Here is a 12,156-nt window from a genome sequence, read left to right on the forward strand (position 1 = left end):
CGCGCGCGCTGTGCCACTGCCGCCTGCGCGACAGAGATACCAATTCACTGCGCACGAGGGTGAGAGGGGGTGGGGGGGCACAAATGGAATCAGTCGGTGTTGGGAAGCGGAGATGAAACGGCACGGCACGGCACGAAAGTGTTAGTTGTTGTTAAGACAAACATCACTAACTTTTTAAAGCCACACAGGATGTAATGCAGAGGTTAATGCAACATCCCCAGTGGTGTTTAAGTACATTTCTGTCTCTTAAATGTGAATTTAGAGTTTTAGTTTCCTTAGCACAAAGCTAGGACATCAACCAGGAAGACAGGTCAACTGCTCATGGGCCCCCCAAAGCCACAGGTTCATCCATCTTCACTGATTTTGGCAGTTTCATTAGTTAGCCTACATGTATGGTGGTAAAATATCAACTGATGTAGATCCTGCAGTTCATTTTTGTGTAAATCGTCCTCATGTGAAGCATTTCCCTAAATAAAGTTAAAGACACATTAAGTCTAGTTTCAGCACAGGAGGTTTGGTTAAACTTAATGGGCCAGATACATGTCTAGAAGGCAGAAACTGATTCATCTGGCCGTTCCTTAACATGGCAACTCAGAAGCATTACAAAAGGAGACATGTAGTTGTAAACAGATGTAAGTGTGGCTGCCCATAAGTGGCTAGTGTATGAACAGATAATGAGGGACAATATCATAAAACACAGTTGTACTAATATAAAATATGTCCTCATAAGAGTAGTTATGATTACTGACACTTATAGCTGGGCACATATACATTATACAGTAGCAATGAGGGCAACACCAATACTGATATCAGATGTTAAAAAATGACAATGACATGTCCACTGTTTGTTTTTTAACATTAACATGTAGCGAGAATTCCTTAAATTTGTGACTATAGTATGTCCTGAATAGGACACTAACTGGTCATTGCTGTGACAATGAATAAACCACATGACAACATCTATTAGGAAGTTCTGTACTGCAGTTTTTTATTACTCAGTATTTGTCTTATCTCAAACAAGTTCTCAGTTTGGTATTTTACTTTCATAAAGATGAGGAACTTGCAATACAAGAAATAGTTTATATATAATAGTTTATTATAGTTTAAACTGCAAAAAATCACTGGATCCTACATTTCCCAGAATGCAGCTGCAGCCTCCCTTCCTGATTAAAGTCCACATCTTTCAAACTCCATACCTCCGGTTCGTAACGCAGGCTTTGTGTCATAAATTTATAGAGTGAGACAATCCTGATGATCAATAAGGTCATTTTCTAGGCTTTAGAAGGCTCCGTCCAGAGACATGGAGGCTGTAAACTGGATCCTACAGTGTAACCACAAGATCTAGCTGTTCTATTATTTGCTCGTTTTGTCCAGAGAAAGTATGTTTCTGCATGATCTCACTTTAAGTCTTTGTAAAACACCTACAGGAATTTTTACAACCTCAAAACAAAGCTAATGTATGTCCTGTAAACACTTCTATTAAAAACCCACTTCCACATAACAGCCACTCAGAGTTAAGATAAACTAGTTGAGGGGGTCAAAGGAAAATGCTGCACCACTTTGACATGTCAAATCCTCTCCACCTTTAGGTCCTGTTTGTGTGTGCTGTGGGGGCCTATCACCAGCCATCATTCCCCAATCCCACCCCCTACAGTCCCCCTCATTAACATTGTTGGGCTACGCTCAAAAGCAGATGCCCGCAGATGAATCTGGGAGTACAGTGACATGTGTATGTGCGGCGGGCCAACCTGGTGGTGTGCGTTTGGCTCAGCTGTCAGCCGCACGGTGATGGATGCACGGTGGAAACATACTTGGAGTTTGAGCTATGTCCTTCGCGTTGTAGTCCTTTGGCACCCTGCTTGACCCTGGCCACACAAGGCACCCACCCTAAAAATAAAGGTGCACATGGGCTTGTGTGCACACACAAGCAGAGACAAGGGTGTAAGATATCACAGCTCATCAAGTGCTCTTGACGTCTCTGCTCGTGTGTGTGTGTGTGGATACAAAAGACAACAACACATAGCTACACACATATGCACACACGCAAAGCTAGCTCAAACTGGATACTCCCACAATAGTAGAATCAGCCTCCTGTTGTTAAGGTTGCATTAGGATTATTATAAGGTATATTTGGTTGCTCCATTTCCATGAAGCTCGAGTCCAATCAACATGTTCCCAGCATCAAAGTTAATGCCAGCGCTCTGCTCTATCATCATCTCGAGTGCTTCCATTAAAGGGCATTTTTATTCCTCTGCACCCAGAATTACCTAGAACCTGCCTGCCACACACTTCAGTTTAACCTGGTCACTATGGCAACGTTTTTTTTTTCCTCTTTAAACTGTATTCACTCTGTCTTTTGACTTCAAAGTTTGATTGAGATGGTGCTTGAAGGATGCAAGGGGTTCATTTAAAAAGACAGAGTGAGGATGTGGAGGAGAAGAATAGCACTACTGTGAAGGCTAGAGCCAGATAATGACTGCGGTTCACAGCTTGGAACAGTGTAACAGTAAAGAGAATTTGATATATATCCAATATCCAACAATAGCCAATGGAGTAGGTCCAGTTATTAGTTCACTATAGCGGCTGCAGCATGAAGCATTTTGACTATAACATAAATAATGTCTTGTTTTTATTATGAGTTGCAAGTGACTCATGAGAGGTGGCATATTTGCAGGAAGCTAAAACAACAATTTGTCCATTATTGACATTTCTGAATAGCTATTATCTTTCTTTTTATCTGATATCTGAAAAAATTAAAGTGTTTTGGAATAAAAAGATGACTACAGCTAAAAAAAAGAAATGTAAGTTTACTTTGAACTGCAAGGCTTTTTAGTTTAACAATATCTGGCAACCTTGTTTCTCAAAACTTTCCAAAACTTTCCTTTTGTTTCATTTCACTTCATGGTGTAAAATTTTAGTGATTAATTGGCAAATGTATTCTTGTTAGTGGTCCAATTGGTCATTAATTGTTTGCCACTGGAGCAAAAACAATGATCCATTGATTAAATAATGTGACATTATTACAGATATTATATACATTTAAATTATACCACATCAGAAGAATTGTATCGATTCACTTTGAAAAACACAAAGGAGGACATGCAGCGTGTCCCTCATCAGCTGTGCTGTTCTGTGGATGTAAAATTTTGTGAGAAAGGTTCAGGAAAAAAAAGGGAAAAAAGAAATGCTAACATGGCACTTGGGAAAATTGTGAGGCTTGATGCTTCGTAATATCTGCTTTACTATGCCTTGGTGTTAAAGGCATAGTTTAACATCTTGGGAAATACTCATAAACAGATATGAATATAAATATGAACCTACATTCGGCAGCCACCTAGCTTAGCTTAGCATAAAAACAGGGGGAAACAGTTAGCCTGGCTCTGTCCAAAGATAATTAAATCCACTGACTTGCATCTCTTAACCTTCCAAATTAAAATGTTATATCTCTCTAGTTTAATCCATACAAACCACAAAGTGGAAATACAACAACTGTATGTTTTTGCGGGTTATATGAGAGCTGTTTCTTTGCTGTGTGCAGCTGTCATGTAAGAGACTCTACGAAGAGGTATACCAGCACATTGGTTTATAAGTGGATTTCAAAAACAAGACATAAAGTGTAAATTAGTGAGTTTTAGTGGTGCTGCTAGGTGGATTTTGGTAACTTTGTTACCAGGCTAGCTATTCCTCCCTTTCCAGTTTTTATGCTAAGCTAGGCTAACAAGCTCCAGTCTGCTGGAGTAAACAGTATGCAACTGAAAAAAGCCACTCGGTTTTCAACTGCTTGACTTGAAGTAATCAGTTATCAGTGAATGACACAGTGTGAATGTTTGGACAAATATAACGCAACATAATGTAAGATATTTTTTCACAATCCTTTCAGGAACTGCTTATGGTGCTTTAGTCTGGTTTCTTCCTCACTAGCATCCCATCCCATGGAAACACAGTTAGATGTTTCATTTTAGATAAGAGACAATTATTGTACCACATCACAAATAGTATCGCTATCAGCAGAAATCTCAAACTGCACCACAGAATGCAATCCGGATACCATGTCCCCATGCCCTTGGTATTTAATGACATTTCTTTCTGTCGAGGAAGATAGAGGGAATCCATCAGAGTTGACCTTCGGAAATATTTGACTGTTTTCTGTCTTTTTCAACCAGGCCTATGCTATTAAATTGGGCCGGTGGTTCCTCAGGCAAACACAAATTTACAGTTCTAAAGCTGATCTGAAAATCCTTGTTGTTATGACAACCACGCCTTTTTCAGGTTTTGGTCACATTACTGGTTTTATTTGGTGCGCGAAACGAAAGACAAACAAATATCAGTGGAACAAAATATGAGCGTGTAAAAGATTTGTGGCTGCATTTGTTTCCAGGGCACCATTTCCTTTATTCTGAAAATCTCCTTCCTCTAAACACAGTCAATTTAAGTCCAGCTCTCACACCATTATGATTCACAGAGGCCAAGTATGAAATGAGTTTCTTTTTTTGACAGAACATTTCTTGACTGACAGCTCAACAAATGAGAAATCATTTACTGTGAACAGAGAGGCCTCCTGCTTTTTGGCAGAGATGCTGCCTGTCTGTGAGGAGAGTGTGTGCCTGTGTGTGTGTGTGTCTGTGTGTTCAAATGGCTTTAAAAGTGGATTTAATGTAAGGTCTGAGGCAGTAAGACCTTAATAGCAGGTCTGTCAGCCTCAAAGTTTACACCATTTGTGAGGTAAAAATTTTTAACATATGTATGTATATATGAGCGTGTACTGTATGTGGAAATGATTCATATTCAGAGTGACACATAAGGACCTGCTTGTTATTCAATGGAAGAGTTTGTGAAGTGAGACTGTGTAACTTTTGCTGAGGAACAACCGCTGTCACCACATGTGACAATTACAAGATAATGGTAAATGTTAAAACACGGTGTAACAGTAGCACAAGAAGTGTTTGAGTCAGTCAACAGTTATTTCATTAAGATTAGCCAATATTACCTGCTAATTTTAGCAGCTATATCAGCAAAACTTCTTTGTGTGTTGAATCCAGGACGGCTGCATTTCATTGCTCATTGTTTCTGCTTCATTTAAAGGGAAGAATGAACTGTGTTATTTCTTCTCTCAAGAGTTACATAAAGAGCACTTCCATCTACCTGCATTTATGTGCATTTTTAAAACATTTTTCCGCCTGGCTGAGGTGAAGAAGTTGATGTATCAATAAAAGTAAGATGCAGCAAAGTGAGATGGAAACAGACTGAGGAAATACATCAAGCATGTGATTCAAGCATCTACTGACACTTCCATCACACCGGAGGGCAAAAAAATAGCAGCATGGTCCTATTAGGAGACTTTAACCTTCCCCGAATTAACACATGAAAAAAACATGAATGCCATAGTTCCATCACATTTTCCACGTGGTTTTTAATTATTTGAGGTTGAACTGGCGCCCTTTTAATTCCAACATTGTGTTGCACCCTCTTCCTCTGTGATGGCTTGTGACCTACAGGAAAGATTTATTTAATTTTTGCACTTGACTTTATCAGTTTTAGCTGAATGCACCTAATAAACTGTACTCTGCATTCTTAAATGCTCATACCACTGCTACAAATACATTTCCAGTATCTTTACAGACCCAGACCACGTCTCTTGCATGGATGCCATTTAATATATTATACAGTTTCTTCAGCTAATAGACTTAAAGCCTCAAAGAGCTTCAGGCACCTCTATTAAAAGGGCACTGTTCACCACAACAAAGTGAACTGCTGCATTAACCCTGAAGAACCCTGCTTTAAAATGAGCTGCAGAATAATCAGGTGAGTGCAAATGAAGCGCATCACTACCGCCCCCACCCCCTTGCTGGTAATGGCTTTTTGAATAGTGAGTCTACTTCATACTGTCCAGCTTCACACATGCACACAAATGAGTATGCATACAAATGCAAACACAGACTGTTAATTTCTTCAAGCCATTTAATTCTGGTTAGTTGGAGTTAGTCCTTTCCTTCTGTACTTACACACAGAATATAAGTGCAATCAATTATCAAAATATTTGTAGATTAATTAAATTTCAGTCAACTAATCACTAATAATAATCACTTACTTACTCTTATTAGGAGGTATTGATCACATATAAATTAATGGGCCCCACATTCAAACAAGAGACCACTTTGTGTTGTTCTGCTTCTGGATTCTAGTGTGATGCTGCCATCTAATGGTCGGAAATGTCTACTGATGCTGTTCCTGTAGTCTCATTTTTTCAGGTGCCCACGAATGAACATTTCAGACTATAATCATTTTTAAACTGTCCTTGTGTTGCAGAAGAATCACATTCAGACATTTGTTAGTGACTGAATTAAAGAAGCACTCCCAGAATTAACAAAGCTTTACAGATAACACCGCAGACAGAAATGTCTTTCTTTGTTCCAGAATTAAGATTTCGCCGAGCAAAAAAGACGCTGTAATTTGCAGCAGAGCCTATCTCTTTGTTGGAACAAGAATACTGGAGACCAGCCTTGAGCAGAGGGCATGGACACACCCTATCTCTGAGTCAGCTGCTGGACAAAAACATTATGCACGGGGAAATAAAGCATATTTAGCCAAGTTATTATCACTGTAGAGGCCAGATTCAGTCCCAGGGAGGCCATTTACGTGATTTATTGCACTATGTGGGAGCCATTTAATGTAGAGACAGTGTTTTTGTTTTCTTTTAAAAACATCTTCCTATCAGGGAACAACAGGGTGAAATGAAAATATGGGAGAGTTGAGATCTTCTCACCAAATACTCAAATACTATAAAGAATTTGTTCAGATCATACTGATCCAAATATGAGACAGTCCTGATTATAAGATGATCCTCGGACCCCCTTTCTGCAAGACCTGTTTAACCAGACTTTTTTGACAATTAGCATTCATCAACAAGCAGTAAATGAATGTGCTAACCACAACACAGCTCATGACTCTTTTAAGTCAGAAAAACACTGAACGCACAATGACATTTTAAAGACGTTCCTGTATTTTCACATGTAATTTCCAGGGAGGGAAAACAAAACCGTGTCTCATCTCTGGGCAGATATGGTATCCTCCCAACCTGCAGGCAACTGCCAGCCCTGCACACTGAATAAAACATGCAAATAATAACTGGAAATGTCCTTCAATGCCAAACCGTTCACTGCAAAACCACTCAAAATCAAAATCTCAGAATCTTTCATGTTATTTATTACTTTTTTAGATTTACAAGTTATTCTCACATTTTCATTTAAAAATAAGGCTAACAACTCTCTGGTGTTACAGGTATCAACATACAATGAATGCAAACTGCATTTGTTGCAAAGTTTAGAAACATCTTCAGATGTTGCAGCCTATTAAATCATGACCTGCTTCATTAAGTAAAGCCTTGAGCTTTCCTTATAACTGTGTCATGTCCAGGTCCCTAAAGAGAAGAATGAAATGCTGTGATCTACATTGCAATAAGACAGAAAGATTAATCACTCTGCCTCTTGCAATATCAGCATTAATGACAGTTGGGTTGTATCTTTCATAATGATGATGAATGCAGAGGGAAATGACAGAAGTAGAAAAGTAAACGACTGTCTATATGTATTGTATATGTATGTGTATCTGTGTATATATTATATACACAGATACACATGCAGAACATTAAAACACACTCAAACAGTTAGAGAAAATGGCAAACAACCTCAATATCACCCCTCAAAAAATATAATCTAAGACTGAATTCAATCAACTGAGACAGAGGATGAAGTGGAACAGGGAGGTAGACAAATACACGGGGCAAAGACCAAAGAGAAGTAGTGAGGGATCTTGGTAATTCCCTCTAGCTTATGATTCTTTTTTTTTTATTTTTTTTATGTTCCTTTAATCAAAGAGGATCCAGATAATCTCATCTGTAATCTCAGTTTAAGTGCAGGAGTGGCGAGTGGCTCTGCTCTCTCCTGCCTCTCTGGGTTTTAGCTACGTGCTGTCCTTAAACCAATGTTCAGGGCTCGCTGACTAAGTTCATTGTATTGTACTTGCTAATTGCCGCCGCAGCACTGGCCGCTGCGGCCCTGAGGGGCGGCTTCTTGTAGATCCACTCCTGTCCGGGTCCGTCCACCTTGTCCTGCTCCACCCTGAGCGTCGTTCTTCGGTAGCTTCTTTGCTACAGGGAGAGGAGACACAGGATCACAAATGTTCAGATATAAAAGTTTTCGGTTGCCTTGCAGTTAGCGATAAACAGCAGCTGTTTTTTTTAAGTGTGACTAAAACCATCTAACCACAACCTGTTTCATTCAGGTCAAGTAAGGGAGACTGTAACGCCTTTGCTTTTTGAAATATGTGTGTAATTTTACTTTGCTGCAGAAATAAGAGGGTGGTAAGTGCTGCCTAAAACACAGATATGTGGAAGCAGTTAGGAGGGACATTTGACTCATCACTCACCAATAGCCATGAAAATTTCGTTGACATTCATGGCAGTCTTAGCTGAGGTCTCCATGAAGAGTAGACTGTTGTCATCAGCATACACTTGCGCCTCCTGATAACATTATTATTAGTGCAGTTTAATTCAGAGGAAGGCTTTGAATGCCTAAAATAATTCTGCTATTAAACTGCTTTATATTTATGCATCTTCATACCTGAAGCTCCACGGCTCTCTTGTTTGCGATGTCTGCCTTGTTGCCTGCCAGAGCAATCACTATGTTGGGGCTGGCTTGTCTCTGCAGCTCCTTCACCCAGTTTTTTGCCCGTACAAATGTATCCTAATCAAGCAAGAAAACTCAGTTAATATTGCTTTCATCCAGTGTATTCACATGACAACAACTATATTTGACTTTGGCTGAACACTGTCACTGTTCAGCAAGTACATATCTTAACTGACCAGAACCTGACCTCAAAAAACTCACAGGTCTAATTTTAAACTACATTAAAAATAGAGTGTGTTTTGTATCTGTAAGTTAAAAAACCAGACACACTTCTGCATTTACCTCTGATCATCAATATATTTTGTCTAAAAAATATCTATATTTTACTGTCTCTTCAGGAGAAATAGTGTTACCAATAAATTTGAGAGTCAATCATAAAACTAAAATTAAAAGTCTTGGTGGTATTGACATTCTGCTGCCCCCCCCAATTGTTACCCTGTGGCCGAAACCTACTGTGTTGGTGATGTCGTAGACCACAATGGCTGCCTGCGCTCCTCTGTAGTACATTGGAGCCAAGCTGTGGTAGCGCTCTTGACCTGCTGTGTCCCAGATCTCAAACTTCACAGTTGTGTCGTCCAGACAGACGGTCTGAGTGAGGAAGGCAGCTGAGGAGAGCAGGACAGTTAAGATAAATGGAATGATAAAAATACAAGGACCATTCTCCTGGAAAGTAGTAAGAGGACCTTTAAATTGAGATTACTTTTTTCACACATGCTACTTTAATGCAAATTGTTTTTAATATATTATTATAGATTTTCAAAAACATATCATAATCTAATCTATCTAATATATGGTATTAGAATGAAAAAATTAGTACAGATACAGATACATTACACAGACACTGAGAGAAACCAAGCCCATTTTAAACAAAGTTTACTCTAGAAATATTTTTCTGTCTCTTACCTCCAATGGTGCTCTCCTGGAATTCATGGAACTGGCCTTTGACAAATCGCAGCACTAAGCTGGACTTACCCACTGCCGACTCCCCCAGCAGCACCAGTTTGAACTGGCAGATTTTGTTTGCTGCTGCGGCACCATTAGGCCTGGTTGATCCTCCACCGCGCCCAGCCATTGACAGATACAGAGACTGTTATGGAAGGAGATGGTCTGAGTTGGGCTGAAACTAAAGGCTACCTAACGGGGTGTAAGGACAGGAGCCGACCCTGAACACACAGGCACTGATGGTGAGCGAGGTCAGGGATCAATCTTCTGGTAGGAAGAGCCGGGTGTAGGAAGGTGGATTGACCCAGTTTAACCTGAAAAATAAAAACATGGAAAATCTGTTAATATACTTATGAAGGCACCTGTAACTGAGTTTTTCATGCAAAACTAGATTTTTTAAAATAAAGACCTAATTTGATTTGATCAAATATCTAAGAATTTTAACCATCCAATGTAATTGTTTTATCTATTAGAGCTGCAACAAAAGTTATTTACATTATCATTTAGTTTGTAGAATACTGTCAGATAATTGAATAATAAATGATCATCTCAAGTTCCCAGAACTCAAACTGAAATCTTCAAATGACAACTTATCTTAAAAAAACATTCATTGTCAACCTTTTAAATAATTGATTAATCACTTTAGTCAAACATTGTTCCAGCTGCTTAAACATGGTGGTTTGATGCTTTTCTGTATCATATTCTGCAAAGTTGGTGGTCTGGTTTTGGAGTGATGGTCAAAAAAGCACGGTAGTTGATAATGGAAACAGTGATCTGGTAAAGGCCTACTCACTTTTATTTCATAACAGACATTCATTTCAACAGTATGATTTCATTTCCTAACAGCATTTTTTCCAGTAACGCTTTAATTTAATGTCAGACGTTATTTCAGAAAATCGGCACTAGTCTAAATACCTAAAACTATTGATAAGAATCAGATCTAGAACAATGAATCTGCCACGTCAATATGTTGGTCAGTGCTAAAATAGCTTCTTGCACATATACATATTGGTATCAGAATATCACAAATATCAAGTAATTGCAGCACAGTGGGGCTGCAGCTGACAATTATTTACATTATTGATTAATCTGACAATTATTTTCTGATCAATCTGTTAATCATATGATCCAAGAACTGTTTAAAAGCTAGTGAGTAAATGGTATTCACAATTTCTGAGAGCCCACACTTAAGTCTACTTGCTTATCTAACCTTCAGGTCTTAAGACAATCAATATATATCACATATAGAGTGTTGCGTTTGAGAAGCTGGACCCAGAAAATATTTAGCATTTTAGCTTAAACAATGAATAAAACGATCAATCGATTATTTACATAATTGCTGATTCATATTATTCTACATAATCGACTAATTAATACAGCTCTACAGAAATAATGTTTGATATCCTCCAAAACACTGGTCTATTATAATAATTTTAAGATGCAGCTAAAATTTTAAAGAGTTTGATTAGCAACCTCTTGACAGTACAAAGTTGTTTGTGAGAGACCAGACACTTAAAAAATGTTTCAAAGTTTTAACACAAAGCTAAATGTTTCAAAGTTTTAACACAAAGCTATTAAATATCACTCTTTAAGAGTCAACAACTTATTCTAATAAACAAAGTTTGGTTTGGTGTTAACCTTAATCCAAAACACAGCAACAACAGCTGGCTCCAAACAACCTGATTAGAAAACCGTGTGAACCCGCAGATCGTAACTTTTGACCGTGTAACAGGACAAAAACAAAACCAACAGTAAGTTAGCTCCGAGGCTAAAGCTAACAGCCATGCTAACATCGGCTGACAAGAAAAAGAAAACACTCTAAAGGAAAACAAATAACACGCTGAGGTTCTTACCAGTAACGAAAAACAATCACCACTCCGCCCCGTGAACTGTGAGTTATAGCAGTGTCGGTCCTCTTTCGCAGTGTTTTCTTCTTTTCTGCCAAAACACTTTCAGGTTCAGTAGATTGTACGCTTCCGCCTTGTGTAACCAAAATACTTCCTGGATTCGTCTGTCATGTGACGCAATGTCACAACCAATCAAATCAGCGGAGAGTATGCCGTCACAAGAAGCCACCTCACTGCCACTGTAATGGGTTTTCTTGTGGGTGTGTGTGTATAATAATAGGATTTTTCATGTGAAATAAAACGTATAATATAAGGTTATGACAGCCTGATAGCTGTACTCATCACACCAGCTTTTCATCTTTGAGATTATTATTTTTAAAATTTCTATCTCATATATTTAAATTTTATTTATTCTGCTGCTTGGGGTTTTTAATTGTAGGCAAAAAACAAACAAACAAACAAACAAAAACAAAAGCTGTGAAAGCAATATAATCCTGTATAATCCTGTGTAATAGATATAGTGGAATTAACATTTTTGACACTCAGTATATAATCAACCACATGGTGGCGCAATGTGATAAAGAAAGAGAAAACTCAGCAGGACCTGCATGTCAAAAGTCAATTCTCTACCAATAATAAACTAAAGGAAGACTGTCTCTTCAAGAACAGGGGAAGTATGACTG

At 38.5% G+C, this 12,156-nt stretch overlaps 1 protein-coding gene across 1 annotated transcript; it reads right to left on the reverse strand.

Annotated features, from left to right (window-relative positions):
* Positions 1 to 7,182: 7,182 nt before the first annotated feature.
* On the reverse strand, positions 7,183 to 11,646 carry LOC108901708 (ras-related protein Rab-5C). The gene is made up of 6 exons (XM_018703317.2): positions 11,480 to 11,646; positions 9,588 to 9,940; positions 9,138 to 9,289; positions 8,619 to 8,741; positions 8,425 to 8,518; positions 7,183 to 8,146 (listed from the first exon to the last, which is right to left on the reverse strand). The coding sequence occupies exons 2-6, from the start codon at positions 9,754 to 9,756 to the stop codon at positions 8,022 to 8,024; spliced, it is 663 nt and encodes a 220-aa protein (XP_018558833.1). The 5' UTR covers positions 9,757 to 9,940; positions 11,480 to 11,646; the 3' UTR covers positions 7,183 to 8,021.
* Positions 11,647 to 12,156: the final 510 nt, after the last annotated feature.

This window comes from Lates calcarifer, linkage group LG23 (assembly GCF_001640805.2).
Source record: "Lates calcarifer isolate ASB-BC8 linkage group LG23, TLL_Latcal_v3, whole genome shotgun sequence".
NCBI classification, from domain to species: Eukaryota; Metazoa; Chordata; class Actinopteri; family Centropomidae; genus Lates; species Lates calcarifer.